Source organism: Carassius gibelio, chromosome A19, assembly GCF_023724105.1.
Source record: "Carassius gibelio isolate Cgi1373 ecotype wild population from Czech Republic chromosome A19, carGib1.2-hapl.c, whole genome shotgun sequence".
In the NCBI taxonomy this organism is placed as follows: domain Eukaryota; kingdom Metazoa; phylum Chordata; class Actinopteri; order Cypriniformes; family Cyprinidae; genus Carassius; species Carassius gibelio.
In genome coordinates, this window is record NC_068389.1 from 22,244,345 (window position 1) to 22,261,164 (window position 16,820).

The 16,820-nt window shown below is 36.2% G+C and overlaps 1 protein-coding gene across 1 annotated transcript; it reads left to right on the forward strand.

Moving 5' to 3' along the window:
- Window positions 1-351: 351 nt before the first annotated feature.
- Window positions 352-16,197, forward strand: LOC127935326 (ceramide synthase 2). Its single transcript, XM_052533108.1, has 11 exons — window positions 352-806; window positions 5,440-5,613; window positions 5,953-6,070; window positions 6,315-6,433; window positions 8,311-8,368; window positions 9,183-9,233; window positions 9,588-9,680; window positions 12,413-12,541; window positions 12,988-13,094; window positions 13,380-13,533; window positions 13,866-16,197. Exons 2-11 carry the CDS (start codon window positions 5,441-5,443, stop codon window positions 14,016-14,018), a joined length of 1,155 nt encoding a protein of 384 aa, XP_052389068.1. The 5' UTR covers window positions 352-806; window position 5,440; the 3' UTR covers window positions 14,019-16,197.
- The last annotated feature ends 623 nt before the right edge of the window (window positions 16,198-16,820 follow it).

A 16,820-nucleotide genomic window follows, 5' to 3' on the forward strand; every position in this document is an offset into this window, starting at 1 on the left:
AATGTAATACGTTTATTAACAGTTTTTTCCATTTAATTATATATATATATATATATATATATATATATATATATATATATATATAGTCTGTGTACACTTCAGCCAGTGGGTTCTGTTTTGGTTGGTGGTTAACAAATATATCGTTTTAAATAAGACTAAACTACTACTCTATATTCCATGCTTCGTGTATGTACCTTCAATTGTTCAGTGGGGAAGGATGAGTGATCACTCCTATCGTTTTACAGGGGTCCTTTACATTCTCAAATATTTCGTCATCCTCAACACGTCATAACTCACGTGCAGTTATTGGTCACATTAAAGAGCATCTGCCCCGCCCTTTGGATTTAGTATGGCACTCCTCGTTTTTTCGGCCCTCCTTTTCTCTAGTCTTTCATTCGCTTGACTGGATTCGTCTCTCCACGGCACCCGGCAGAAGTACGGCTGGACCCTTTCAACTCGGACATGAGAGGCGTTAAGTGTTAAAAAATCGATAATTTGAGCTGTAAACATTATTTGTCGGTTGACTGACAAGTATACGACTAAATACAACAGTGAACGAAGCGGGGGAAACACCAAAAAGTGGAAGAGTTCGAACGTCTGCTTTAACGCCAAACTTCCCCTGGCGTTTTTATATAACAGTTAGATATTACGAGGATTTGAGAACTATGCAAACAGACTGGATTATGAAGAACGAACAAAACTGTACTGATTGCCCTGAATAACTGCGAGATTACACCCACTTCCATGCACCTTTGCTAAATCCATCTCATCGGCTCACACCCTTGTGTTTCGCACTACTGCTAAAAGTAAGTAACGTTACCGTTATGCGCAGCTGTGCGCATACCTGCGTCACTCTTTGTCGATGTGCTACTATTTCCGTAAATGTATTCTCATCTATATATATATATAACGGATTTTAATGTTACGGTTTGGTTTTAGCACGGTAGCCTCTTGAAGTCAGTTGTTTGATGTGTACGGCCTACATCCGAGCACGGCGAAATGGAAGTACACACTGAATTTTGTAGCGCGTGATGTTGAGTATGCATACTTGTGATTACAACACGCCTTCGAACAAATGTGCGTCGTAACATGTATCCAGTGCTGCTCACGTTGCCTGAAACCTTCAGTGTTTTCCTTTTCTTTTTTTACTTTGTTTTCAGGGGCAGGTTCCGTGTTTGAAAGCTGCTCGGATAATGCTTAGTGAGTCAATGCAAAATTGAGGATTGGTTTTTAAGAGCGCGTCTGTAGCGAATCTTGTTTGGCACGAATATTTTGTAATGTTTTTTTTTAGGCTGAAGGACGTCGGCTGTTCACAAACAGGTTTTAATATTAACCGTTATTGGGAAAGTCTAACCGTTCATGCTCGTACTTGTTTGTAAAACCACGTAATCTGCGGATGTATGTTTGATTTACATACGAAACACACAATGTATTAACTTGTGATTGTCGTCTCATGTCAAGTATAGGTCTCTGCAAGAAAGTAATGGGAGTTACAAGATCAAGGTGTTTTTACACCATGATACCTGATTGGTTGATGTAATAGTGACGTTAGTTTTAGGGGTGGGGTTGAGTAAGGGGGATCATTTAGATTGCATGATTTAGAAACACCCAGCAGTTTTAAACCACCCACATGGTGATAAACGCCCACTTTTGCTCTGCAGAGACCTAAGTCTCTCTCATGTTACACTCGTGGGCTTTGAAGTGGAGTCTGCGACGGTATGACGTCACGACGTTATGATAAGCAGCACATCTCTTTTATTTTTTATTTACAATCTTTGGTTGTGTTCACTAAAATATTTATTCATGAATTCGCTTAGGTCATCTGGATATTTTGTAATAATGCATAAAAAGCCGTAATACTCATTTGATATACTACTTTTTGTATACTGTAGTTATAGTATGGAAATAGGCATATTTGGACACTTGAACGTCAAATGTGCATGCAGTTTTTATGAAATAGTAATTGAATCGATCATTGAAATATGTTGTCTTAACGTCAGCATGAAATGAAAATTCACACTAACTGTTTTCTAAATGCATGTAATGAAAGTTTTAGTGTACAGTTCGTTTGGTCTATTTAAACTCTGCTCCTGCAAGCTCAAATTCCTCTGCTTCATCTCAAAATCCAATCAACAGCCCATGCATTGAACCAATTTTTGTAATTTGTTACACCTGGATGTACGTCACAATATGGAAAAAAAGATGATGGGAATCAGTTGCTACTTCCATTTTATCACAACTTTACTGCATAAATTAAACTCATTTGATATGCTGCTTTTGGATTCTGTTTAGTATGGAAATTGACAAATCAACATGTCATAACTGAATGTTCTGGTGAAAATGACAGGCTTGTCTCTGTTGCCATATGCAGGTCTTTACCAATCATTTTGTCCAATTAAATCCTGCCTCTGACCTTTTGAGTGCAACGCCTACATCTGAACATCATCATCAAATAATTCATAGAACCAGTTCTCCGTCCTACATTGTTTTTCTGATAATCCATTACACTCAAAGGAAGAAACGATTTGTTACTACTTTATATTCATTGCAACTTTAAGCATCCCATTGTGTTTTCCCAAAAATGACAGCAACGTTGATTTCTTTCTTCCTCCAATTTATATCAAATATGAATCACTGATCCATTCATGAACAAAACACAACTACAGCTTCCCAGCTGCATTTATAGTTTGTGTATTTGCTAACCAAACAATTCTTCAAAGCCGTGTCTGACTGCAAACAAAAGCTGACGTTGCCAGACTGTCTTTAGTTTCCGTGTTCAAAGTCCATTTGTCTTATTTAATGCTTGGCAACTAAGTCCTTTGAGAGACGTTTTGCTGTTTCAGACTCACCAAAATTTGTGAAAATGTTTGTTAGTAGTCATGGAGATTAAAATAAATGGTGTCTTGGATCATCATTTGACTGATTACTTCAAAGGATAATAATGATTCAACGGGCACTTTTTAAAACTAGCTTTATTTAGTCAACTATGATTCTGTACTTAGTCAACTTCCTATATTACTTGACTTGGCACCTCTTTTATATCATCACATGAGTCTAGTCTTTTATCAAACTTTATTCGCTGTTTGACATTGCTGATATATCCAGGCCGTGCTCGGGTAACATTCTGACAGTTGGTATTATCATTGTGCTTTTAGCTCTTCATTCACACAGAATGGCACGGACAGGAAGGGAATCCGTCTCATTCTCTGGCCCGGTCGGCTCCAAGCAGTACTCATTACCACAGGTGACAGTACAGCCGTTCAGCCTCTGCCAGCCAATGACAGCAGCCGTGAAGTCATGCAGACCTCTCAGAATGACTCCATTGAGACAGAGCAGGCTTTAGTACAGCTGGTGGCCCATCCGCTCAAACCGTGTCACTGACAGGACGCCGATAAGGAGGGGCTTTCATTCAAAAGTTTTCTTGGACCCGTGTGAATGGCCCACCAATCTGTACCAGGGATGTGTTTCTGTACCTCTGCAGGAGAGCTTTTCAAGTTTGCTTTAAAATGGTAGCTTATTAGTGATCTTGAGCTCGTTTAGTTTCTGAGTAATGCAGACTTTCAATATCGAGGGCAGATTACATGAGTGTTTACTAAAGGAATGGCGGCTTTGAATCTCTTAATGTGTCACTTGACCGTTTTGTAAGGGTTTATTGACACTGTAGTGTAAATACTGTCATTTAAGCATTCGTAAGATGCTTGCATAGACAGCATTTTAAGGCGTCATTGGGAGTGTTTCAAACTTAATTATAACGCCCTCCAAGCATTCATGCAGGGTTCCCACAAAATGTCTTAAATTAAGTTGTAAAATTTAAGGCCATAAAACATCTTAAATTGTACAAAGGAAGTCTTATGATTTCATGAGGTCTTAAATTTTGGGACGGAAAGACCAGAATTGCAATATGGATTAATATTGACAATTAAACAATTAAAGGCTATGATTTAATTGATTATGAGCACTGTGCGTTTCAAAGTCCGGTGTTTTTTGCTTTGTTTACTGCCCTTATCGAGGAAACTGCTGTATTTCTGCCGTTCTGAAAGCGCCTCCTGCTGGAAGAGAATAATGTGCTTTTTCAATAAGCCTGATTTGAGTAGTGCAGCCTATTTTAATACCGCATTTCTAGAATCTTTTAGTTTAATTTTTATATAAAAAAAATTGTATGTATGCAGTACAAATTGGTGTGTTTATTAGTACATTTAATAAATGTAAAATGAATTGAATACAAGCGCACACACACAGCAGCACAGTGAAATGTTTTGCACAGCTAAATGAAGAGCTCAAGTTCAGGCCAGCTCTTGCATTGAAAATAAGATGGAAAAAAAAAAATGAATGGTTTCCATGGATCTAGTCTTTGCATCTATTTGTTTAATGTTTGAATCAAGTCTCCTCTGTTGGAATAGAATTGTCTAGATGGCGCGGTCACAAAATATAGGGTCCTAGTGAAAATGCGGTCCTGAAGCTGCAGCCTCTGGTATTTCTGGAAGTAGTATAGAATTGGGGTTGTTTTTGTTCAGACCAATGTGAAAATGTTTTTGACCCATGTTTTACCCTGTAAACACACAGAGCTGTAAATATGAAAACTGGTGGATCGATAAGAAGATAATGCACTATAAAAATATAAACTGTATCCATGTCATTTAATTAATAATTTATTGATTATTGTTTACATTAATGTAATTGATACTTTTGTTTTACTCATCCATTTGATAAAAAAAGATTTAAAGTCTAAAATGTTGTGTATCATTTTATGAAACTGTTTTTGTGAAATCATGCATCTGAACTGTAAATCATGCTTTTTACAGTCACAGTTGAATGTGTTACTATAGACATTGCCCTACCCTGCTCATATGGTTTTCATTTTTATTTGTGCAGGTTTTAAAGAAGCTTAAAAATCCTGCAGAAACCCTTCCCTGTATGCAGTATAGTACTAAAGTATTGATATAAAAAGAATTAATCCCTTTAATGTCTCATTTATTCCCATGAACCGAACCTATTACAAGAATTAGAATTTTTTGAAAACATAGAAAGGGATAATCTGTTCAGCCGTAGCTAAAAATATAGTATTTTGCATATCATTTCCATATAATAAATGGACATTATATACGTTATAACATAATTTTTTTTTCTCAAATCTTAACACCATTGCCCCATTTAATGTACTCTACCATTTAAAAGTTTCAGGTGAGAACAGATTTTTTTTTTTTTTAAGTTAAAATGTTAAAATAAAGCACACATACATACATATACACGTGAATTCCTCTATTGCTTTAGATTTTTCAAAGATTCTTATATAATAATAAAAAAAAACACTTAGTTGTTGTTAAAAATCATAGAAAACAATAAAAAAAAAGCATCTCACACTTGCAACAGCCTCATGAAATCTTCTTTAGTAGTCTTTGAAATGTCTGATTATGTCTTACGTGTCGTCCTCTGCATCAGGATGTTGTCCAGGCTGAGCGAGTGGTTCTGGAACGAGAGGCTGTGGTTTCCAGGAGGCCTGGGTTGGGCCGACCTGGAGGATCGTGACGGTGTCACTTACAGCAAGACATCTGACCTCTGGGTGACCCTGCCCATCGCCCTCGCCTTCCTCATTATACGACAGATCTTTGAAAGGTCAGTGTCAAACCTACTGAGCATATTAGCTCATTAGTGGATTATGAGGTCGTATTTTTATCAAAAGTGCACATGTGAACACGTGCTGTTCATCTAGTGAGAAAGCTGTTTAAAATGTGTCAGTGTTATGTTTAGTGGCCATTTGTATTTGAATTTGTTAAAAGCGTAGAAAGTACTATCCAGTAATTAGATTTTACATTTGTGAGCGCTCTAGCATTTCAAAAACTTAGGAGCACGAGCTTCGAATGATCAGTGTTTTAAAAATGGTGAACATTGATGCAGTGTTGTCAGTTTTTCCAACTGAAGTGTTGAAAGTTTAATGGTGTTTTTCAAATTTAGGACCGTGGCCATTCGAATGGCCTCAGCTTTGGGTGTAAAGGAGAAAGTCCGAGTGAGAGTGGAGCACAACCCCACGCTGGAGTCGTTCTTCAGAATCTCAAATAAAAATCCCCAACAGGTACAATTCTGCATATTCTACACTGCCACACTCCCCAGTACAGTAAAACCCTATTTATTTCTACTTTTTGTTTCCTCATTTATAAGCTGGCTTGATTAACAATTCACGATGTATGCAGCAAGTCAGTTTTTGCTATCTTGTGTATATAAACATATTTTTAATGCTGAATTGTTTCAATGCTATTGTGAGTGACATATGTAACTCAAACGCTATAAATCTCTTCATATTCTGTGTTACTCTACAGAGTGAAATCGAGAGTTTAGGTAAAAAGACCGGGTACTCAGAGACACAGATCCACAGATGGTTTAGGCGACGAAGGAATCAAGAGCGACCAAACAAGCTGAAGAAGTTCAAAGAGGCCAGGTACAGAACAATACCCTCAGGCTGTTTGATCCCCATTTCCAACCTTTCGTAAATAGCCATAAGTTCGACCATGCTGCATATTTTAATAAGCTTTCTCAGTGTCATAAACATTATAAAATGATTAAGTAACAATGCATCACAAGAGAGCTTGAGTCTTGAGTGGTACAACATGCAAGGATACACACAATTCACTGTAAAACAGAAAAAAAACATCAATTTTTTATTAGGTAGGAAGTCTACTGCACACAGAAGAAACGGTATGTGGTATTAATAAACACAGAATTAGAATAATGTACCCATGTGTCAAATAAATTCACTGTTTAGTTTACTAACTGGGTTGGTCTTTTAATATCTCGTCTTTGACATTTCAACATTTATTTGTCTAGTGCTTCAAAACCAAGTTCAATACATGTAATTAAAGCAATGGACAGGGTTCAATACAAAGTTAAGGTTCATTCAAAGCATTTCGGGTAATGTTGATTAACTTTTTAAATAAAAAAATCACCCAATAAGGAAAATTGAAGTGATGATGAAACATGTACTCACCCTTAGGCCATCTGAGATTTGTTTTTTTGAGTTTGTTTCTTCATCAACAGATTTGCAGAAATTTACATGACTGCTTACCAGTGGATCCTGTGCAGTGAATGGGTGCCAAACAGCTGATAAAAACATCACAATGATCCACAAGTATTCCAAATGGCTCCAGTCCACCAATTAATGTCTTGTGATTAGAAGAGCTGAAGAGCTGTTTGTATGAAACAAATCCATTAAGACGTTTTAACTCTTAAAATGTCGCTTTCATGCCAAAATACAGTCCATAATCCATAAAAACGCTTTCTCCAGTGGAAGAGTCCATCCTTTGTTGTCCTCTCGTATCAAAATCCACTTCTTTTGGACTGTTTTAGTTTAAGTGCTTGATGTGGAGAAAGCACTAGTTTGAATAAAGGCCTTTTATTTTTAGCAAGAAGTTCAGTAAGTCTTGATGGGTTGTTTATTACAAACACAAGATGTTGACTGATAGACTGGAGCCATGGATTATTGTAATGTTTGGACTCCCATTCTGACGGCACCCATTCACTGCCGAGGATCCATTGGTGAACGAGTGATGGAATGTTGATCTCTCCAAATCTGTTCTGATGAAGAAACAAACTCCTCTACATCTTGGATGGCCTGAGGCAGAGGAAAGTTTCATCAAATTTAGAATTGTTTTTGTTTTGTTACAAACGTTACAATCCACACTGTTTTTGAAGTAAAGTTCTTGATCTTATTCTTGTCAACATAAACCTAAAGTGATATTGATTACTAACCTTGTCTGTGCAAAGTTTTATTGTGCATATCTTTATCTTATCATGATCATGTAAAGCTTTTTATTCATACTAAAAATCATTCACCTACACAAATTACAATTTAGACAAATGTAAAGTTCAAATGGTATTCATGTAGGTGCTTTAACATAAATACAAGATTCATATTTCAAAAGTGCATGACCCAGTTTACTTGTAAGTGCACGACTGTAACCGCATCTTTAATTGTCTGTGGGTAATGTACATTATGCCACAAATGCTTGTCAATAGAACTTAACTTGTATTGAGCCTGAAACATCCTTTAAATGAGTTTATCATGCCATCTCCAGCTGTCAGTCACAACTGTAGGTTGTAGATGCTTTAAATACATTTGTAGGGCTGTTGGTCATGATGTGGGCTTGTAATGATAGAGTTTGTATCAGTGTTGTACAGTTTGTCACTGTGTGTAGTAACTTAATAAAAAAATAAGTCTAGTAATGTGAGATGAGATGCTTGGCTTTATATATTATGTTGCGGATTAATGTTTTTGCTTCTGGATATTATTTGCTGAAATGTATATGCGTTTTCTTACAGTTGGAGATTTACCTTTTACCTTCTTGCTTTCATTGCTGGCCTTGCTGCACTTATTGACGTGAGTATTTCAAATGCTTCCCTTTTTCTCTTCAGTCGCATGTATATCGGTGATTATATATTGAGTTTATTAGCATGAACTAAAACCTACTTTGTTTTATAATATATATTTATTTCCGATAATATTGGCCACATTAATCAGCTGATGTTTGGTCATAATGAAACCGCTTCCTCTTGGTCGAATATATATATATATATATATATATATATATATATATATATATATATATATATATATATATATATATATATATATATATATATATATATATATATAATGTATGTATGTATGTATGTAGCAGTTTTTGGAATTGACGAGCTATATATATATTTATTTGATTGCACTCTGAATAAATGTAATTTAATTCAGAATTCAATTTAATTTGATCAATATTGTGTACACCTTGTTTGCTAAAATTAAATGTTTATTTATCACATATGTACATTCGCTATAGATGCAAAATTGGACAAACCTACTTATTTTGTTAGCATTCTCTAAATAGGACTAATCCAGTTTTTATCTGAAGTAAATTTTAAAAACCTTATGGTTTTTTTTTAATTCCTCTTTAATACAATTTCAGCTTATTCACCATGAAAATATCCAATGAAGCTGGTATGGCATTAATCCACCCTCCACCTTTATCTGCCATTTATATCAGCTATCCAAAATGTTCAAATACCCATATTAGTGGAGCACTACTCCTCATATTAATAACCCGTGTAATTTCATACTTGTGCAGTGCTTTTGTTGAGATGAAATGCGAGAGTTCTTTTGTCTTGGCTCATATGCTCTTCATATTGTTTGTGCTCTTCAGAAACCTTGGTTCTACGAAATGAAGGAGATGTGGACGGGGTTTCCAATGCTGGTGCGTTCACTTCCTTCATTCTTCTATTGACTGTGGCTATAAAAATGTGTCTGAACAACCTTGTAAAAAATTTACAATGATCTTTCACTGAACGTTTATATTGATAAGCTTATGTTAATATGTTTTAACAAGGAGGAGTGTAAAAATTTGAATTTCTCCAGAGAAATACTGTATGCAAACTGATGCCAGATTACCTCATCTTAGAGCTTCAGGTCATGTACAGCAGAATATATCGTCTGTAGAAATGTTTGTCAGTTGTAAAAGCTACGGTAGCTTAACCACGTCTCTGTTCTGTTGTTAGTGACACTGAAACGTCATCTATTGACCTATTTGATGAATTTCTGTATTTCCCAGGAGCTGCTGCCTTCTCAGTACTGGTACTACATGATTGAACTAGGCTTTTACATGTCGCTCCTCTTCAGCGTTGCATCAGACATCAAGCGAAAAGTGAGTGAGCCAAACGCAATAAACGTACAACCCTACCTAAACCTAAAAGATCAATCTTTTTCACAGAAATACCCACTATTCATTCGTTTTTTAGTATCGGTGTCACAGAGGTGTACAGGGACTTCCAAGAAATCCAGTTTAGATGTGGAATGTTATCTGCTGTGTTGAGGATAGTTAATATTTTACTTGCACATCTGCGGAAAATCTCTTATCTCACAGAACCCTTTGTTAATAACATTAATTTGGAGTTTTTTTATAGTCTGTATCCAGCACACAAAGCATTAGTGAACCGTTAAAGTAGAGCAGGATTAGGCATATCAGCAGTTTTACATCACTTGCCCAATGGTTTATTATAAGCCTTGCTGGAAAAAAAAAACTCTTGTTGGAAAGTTTTAGACACTTTTCAGGCCAGCTTGGCAAAGGTTCAGGACAATATGATCTCTCATGTCAGGGTCAGGTTGACTTTCAAATCTGTTCATGAAGCGCGTCTCATGTTTACTGCTGTTCATCGAACTTCTAGCCATCCAGGCAAATAATACTTCATAACTGAGCTAAATGAGGATGATGCATCAATCTTCGTTCTTTCTAAAGTCTGAGGGAACAGACGAAGAGAATTAAACAAAACCTATTTAAATATGATTTGTGCATTTGAATAGAGCTTTATTCAACATGAATAAATAAAATCACCTGCCTGACATAATAAAATGCAGCCGATCAAAAGTCACCTGGCGATATTGTCCCACACTGCATTTCAATAGATCACATATTTTAAGTGATGTGTCGATTAATCAGTCACCTAGTCTATGGTGCGACTCCTGAACTTTGACTCTGAAGTTTTGGCAATATCATACTAATATTCCCCACCTGAGCATGTGTAATACAAATTTCTGGAAAAGACCGGAGTATGTGCAAAAGCTATTCTTTCTAACATACTGTTGTAGCTCGCCAAAATAAGCATAATCTAACAATGTAATACTGTTTAGAAGCTTGTTTGAATTTTCGTTTGTTTGTTTGTGAAGAAATGCAATGATTTGGAGATATATCATCTGTTACTTTGTTGTACACTCTACCGTCCAAATGTTTGGCATCAGTCAGATTGATTTATTTTCACTTATTCAGTAAGGAAGCCTTAAACTGATTAAAAGCTATAAAGACATTTCTAGTGTTAGTAAGTACAGTACCCCCAAAATAATCACTTTTTTTTGCAGCCTGAAATAATGACGGGCTGTATTAACATCCAAGTGGAAAATATAAAACCAACAAATTAAATAAAATAAAAATCAGAATCACTGAATGTGAAAAACGTTCACCTCCTTGGTTTGTGGACTGAAGTGTTCGAGTCATTCCACAGAGTTCATGCTGCAATGCAACAAAATGTGATTTTATTTTAAAATGTACAATTTTATTTTAAGGGAGTTATTCTTTTTTTAGACCCACTGTATTTCTAATTCAAAGAAATGCCGTTCTTTTGAACTTTCTATTCATCCAAGAATCCTGAAAAATAGCTCAATTGAGCAAAAACAAGCAATATGTCTAAAACGTAAGACACTTATTGCTTTACTTAACTTGTATAAAATGATTATTAAATGTTCCTGCTGATATCTGCAACAACAACAACAAAAATATTATTTTTGTGATATAGATTGTTAACTTTTATATAAATATAAAGACATACAGAAGCATTTTTTTTTGTTGTCTACAATTTAGAGTGCCTGGAATTTTGAGAAGCCTATTAATAAATCTCTTTATCTAAATCTAAATCTCTTTGTCACACATTGTGTACGCAAGTGTAATGATGGTGAAATTCTTGAGTACAAGAGTCTGTGCCATGGCAGTACAAAGGAACAAGATATGAAAAATTTACAGTATACATGAAGAACAATATACACATTTTAACAGACTAATAAATCAATGTGCATGCACTCTGTGTGTGATTTGGTGATTATAACTAACTTGATGTCAGATCGGGTCAAATCAACAACACTTACCAGATTATCACAGACAATGCTGTATCACACAAGCAGCCTTGTCTTGAGTGACAGCGGTTGTGCACACACTTGTTTGTTTATGAGCAAATGTGTTTTTAGGAGTCAAACATGCAAACACCTGATTTGTCAAACCTACTTTCCTGCAGTCCGTGTTCTTCTGACTATTTTGTAGTAAATAATGAATATGCTTTGGGAAATGTATCTTATATTTGTAAAATATAAGAAATCTAAAAACTCAAGTAAAGTACAGATACTTCCACAACATACTTAAGTTCTGTACAGTACAATACACTACTGGTTTTATCAAGTTTCTGCATTATAAGCACCTGTACTATTGTTTTCAACATTGATGATAAGAAATGTTTCTCGAGCAGCAGATCAGCATATTAAAATGATTTCTGAAGGATCACGTGACTCAGAAAACTGGAGTAATGGTGCTGAGAAGTCAGCTTTGCAATCACAGGATTATATTACATTTTAACATATTAGAAAATTGCTATTGTAATATTGTTTCCCATTGACTTTTTACTGTATTTCTAATCCAATAAATGCTGTCTTTGTGAGCACAAGAGACTTCTTTAATAAGACTTCTTTAATAATAGTGTACCGTATTACTGAAGAAGCAATGTATTTATGGTGTATACATACATGGTACTTCTAATAGACCATGGCAGTACAATGACAAAAGTCAAAAACCATAGCATTATTTTGTTGGTAAGATAATAATTGTTCTCTTTCCTTCAGGACTTTAAAGAACAAATAGTGCACCACGTAGCCACCATCCTGCTGATTAGTTTCTCCTGGTGCGTGAACTACATCAGAGCAGGAACCCTCATTATGCTGGTGCACGACGCCTCCGACTATCTGCTGGAGGTAATGACACATCTGAGGAACATTAGCGTTCAGACTGTGTCCCTGGAGCTTTGACTTTGTTACACTGCAGTACAAGTAGAAAATGTTTTTCAATCGCAAGCCACACATCAGTTTGTTGAATAGAATGCTACTTTATATACATATTATATACATATTTGGCTTTTGTGATATCCAGATTTTACAAGAACGCGCAGTCCTGTCCATTGCATGATTTCACAAATGAGCCAAATGTCATTTCGTATTTAAAAAAAAAAAAAAAAAAATCTTGTTCGTTGCTCTTACTGAGCTTCGTATAATATCGCTCTTATTAATGGCACAATTAATTCAATACATCTTTAGCGTGTATAGTAGTCAGGGTTATTAATGTAGGTGTGTAACGCTGCCTTCTAGTGGTGCTTTTGTGCAATACTCAAAGACAGGTGTCCCATCTCTGTCTGTCCCAACAGTCTGCCAAAATGTTTAACTATGCCGGCTGGAGAAAAGCATGCAACTACATATTCATCATATTTGCTGTCGTCTTCATGATCACCAGACTTGTCATCTTTCCATTTTGGTGAGTTGGGAACTTTTCGATTTTGCTCCCAAGGTTTATTATTAAACCTATAAATCATGCATTTCTCTTGACCCGCTTTCTATATTCGTCAAGAGATATCAAATGAGTTGCTTCTGTAATATCAAATGAAGGCTCTGTAAATAGTAATCCGTGCCGGTCTCAGAGTTCGGTTGAAATGTCACTCTTTAACAATTCTTTAAATCATTGTGAAAATGACCTCCATGTGCCTGTTTCTTAAATGTCAGATGTAAAATTCGTGCTTTCTCTCTTTTCTGTGTCTCTCAGGATTTTGCACTGTACCTGGGTGTATCCAGTGACCGTTTATCCTCCGTTCTTTGGGTATTACTTCTTTAACGGGCTGCTGTTTGTGCTGCAGTGTCTGCACATCTTCTGGGCCATACTCATCCTGCGTATGGCCGTCAAATTCTTGCCAGGCAATGTAAGTCAACCAACACAGACTGCACTACATTTGATATTATGTTTTGGCATTACACGCACTATAGCTCTGTAACAGTGACTGCTGGTTTCAAACCCAGAAGATAAAAATGGGCCTCTACGAAAACGTGGACATTCTTCAAAATTTCTCCTTTTGGGTTCCGCAAGAAATAAAGTCTTGTTGGTTTGGAACTACATGAGAACGAGTAAACGATGAGAGGACCTTTATTTTTGTGTGACCTGCCCTTTTCAGTGGTCAGGCAGAAATTATTGCATAAAAAATCTGAATTGCAGGGATTTTAAAAGCTTCATCACCCTTCATTTGTCATGTCACAGAATATCGTGGAGGACGAGAGGAGTGACCGAGAAGAAACGGACTCTGAGGAAGACGAGAGAGAGCAGGAGGGCAGGAAAGCGCCTATGAAAAATGGACCAGTGCAGAACGGCCACTCTCCTCTAAACAACAACCATCACCGCAAGAATGAGTGATACGAGCAGCGACGAGAGGGAGGTACAACACTCCACTTCCTGTACACACGGACCAGACCAACAAACTCATGCCAGGGGCGTTTGATGGATTGAAAAGGCCCAGAGCAAACACACACACACACAATACATTTAGATACATATGTTAATAATTTTTTTGAAACGGACATACTTTGATAAGGAGGAATGATATAACATCTTTCCTCTTGAAAATGATTTAAAACACTATTAGCAGTACCATATCATTAAAAGAAACCCTTATGTTTGTTCAGGGTCTGTCTAAAGTTAGTGAATCCAGCGTTCACTTGCTTTACTGGAAATATTTCCTCCAATTTATTACTTGTTTAGTGCCTTAGTAGTACAAAGTTATACTGCCGGTCATACATTTCTTTTTCTTTTTATATTTTGGGCATCACACACGCACACTATTATCCTCCCTTTACTTGTCAGTAATAAGATTTTGCATGTTTTGTCTGGTCAACTGTCAGATTTCCCAGAAAGTTGCTGGAGACTGACTGGAATTGTTTAGTTTTTGTGTTCACTATATATAATAAGTCTCACCAAGTGACCTTCACACACCTGCTTTACTGAGAAAACACACATGACCTTCATCAGAGGTGTGTTTACACTGCCGAGGGTCTTCCTCGCTGATCTTTCCTCAATCCAGTTGCACTAACAGATGTTACTGACCCAGTCTTGCAACACTACCACCATCTAGAGACGCAAAAACTCAAATTTGTATTGCCACGATATCCCGTTCCATAGGCACTGAATCACTGTGCTGCTTTTTACATTTAACATTTGTCTGTTGAGTTTGTAACGAAGCAACAAATGTGTGTGACAATCTCATACCATATTTTTGTTTTGGTTGGCATTTCTGTAAAAAAAGCATTCTAAAAATATACTCGTTACTCATTTATTTTAAATTTTTTATATATATATATTTTTTTTTTCATTTTTTTTAATTTAAGATTATTTTTATTTAAGGTCCAGATACTTTCAGCAAACCTGATAACGGATCATTTATGCAGTATGTGAAAAATGACTTCGTAAAAAGCAAAAAACAAAACAAAACAAAAAAAGTACTTGGCAGGAGAATCTGTAGTTGATGTTTTCCTCTTCCATTGAAATGATAAATAATTACAGTAATTATCAGTATTGAGTGCTGGATGCACTTTTAACTCTCCGTCTAATGTAAAATGCATTATAATGATTGTGTTGTTCGCAAACTGTTTGACATAATTGAAACTCTGGCTTGCATTTGTGCTATTTATGAGAAATGGATTGCATACTTAAAAAAAAAAAAAAAAGAAGAAAAAAACACCTTCTGGATTTGATCCAGTATGTACTGTTTGCCCAGGAGCTGCTGCTTTACATGAGATCATTTTAAACCTTAAAGGGACAGTTGACCCAAAAATAAACATAGTCTCATTCACTCACTCTCATGTTGCTCCAAAACCTGTCCGCCTTTTCTTCTGTGGACAACAAAAGAAGATATTTTGCAAACAACATTAGACCCCACTGACTTTAATTGCATGGAAAAAACCTATCTCATGTTTGCAGAAGAAAGTCATTACAGGTTTGCAATGACATGAGGGTGAATAAATGATGACGGCATGTTCATTTTTGAGTCAGCTGACCCTTTAAGTGTCATATTCAACAGTAAGGTCAGCTATATCATCTTACATCATGATCTCTTATTATAATTTCAGCGACAGGTTTACAGATTTTGGTCCAGTATTTGTTTTGTTCATATATGAGTCAGTGTCAATACAGGTGCTCAGCGTGTAATGCATTTTGCAAGTGGAACGGGACATCTGGATTGACTTAACGGAGTTATTTTAAGTTTCCAAATGTTGTCACAAGTGCCTTATTTGTAAATGTGTATTTGTGTCGTTTCTATGTGTGCTTGTTGTCCTTGTGCTCCTCACCTCATGGCCTTTAGATTTTAAGCTGAACTATCTTCCTGTCTCTCTCACCTTCTCTGTTTACATCCATTCACCATCTTCTCTCCTCGCGGCCTGGTGCCAAGACCAGTTCTTCCCCCTCACCGCGTCCCGTCGACCGTGGGTCCACCGCACAAACATAAACAATTTGATCCATGTCCAAATTGCCTGTTTTATGTTGTATCTTGTATCATCATTATTCAGTGATGAAAGATAAAGATTTTTGTGGATGACCATGTTCTTTGTCTGCTTGTTTTTTTTTTTTATAGATATTTGAAACATTTATATTCCAAAAATTATTTTCGATCTTGTTCAATCTTTCTGTCTGTTCAGAATCACAGTTTTAAGTGAGAAAGAAAGACTTGGTGTGTATTAAAAACAATTTACTGAAATGCTTAATATTTAGAGATTTAAGAGATATTTTTATGTTGTTATATATATTTCGAAATCAAAAGAATTTACAAAGTAAAAAGAGTTTCTTACAATTATTTACTATTGAGCACCATGTTCTAATTTGACCTTGGGTCTAATGAGACCTTGAGATTTGTTCCTCTCTGCTATTTAAAGATATTTTGTGGGGGGATTTGTCATGACCCAAACTCTCCACTGTTGTGGCTACCTGACTCTCGCCTGTGTAATGAACCTTGGAGCACATTACAGTTAGCTGCCACTTTAATATTTGAGCTCAGTTACCGACCATGCTATGACTCTTAGCCTAAATGTAGGGTTATGGGCTGAAATCTGATCCCAGATCAGCAATTAGTGTGATCACACACTGACTGTAATTGGTCCTCTGTGGTACTGTGGCCGTGTCACTTTTCTACCGCCACACATGAAGGTCACATGCTTGGAGTTCACT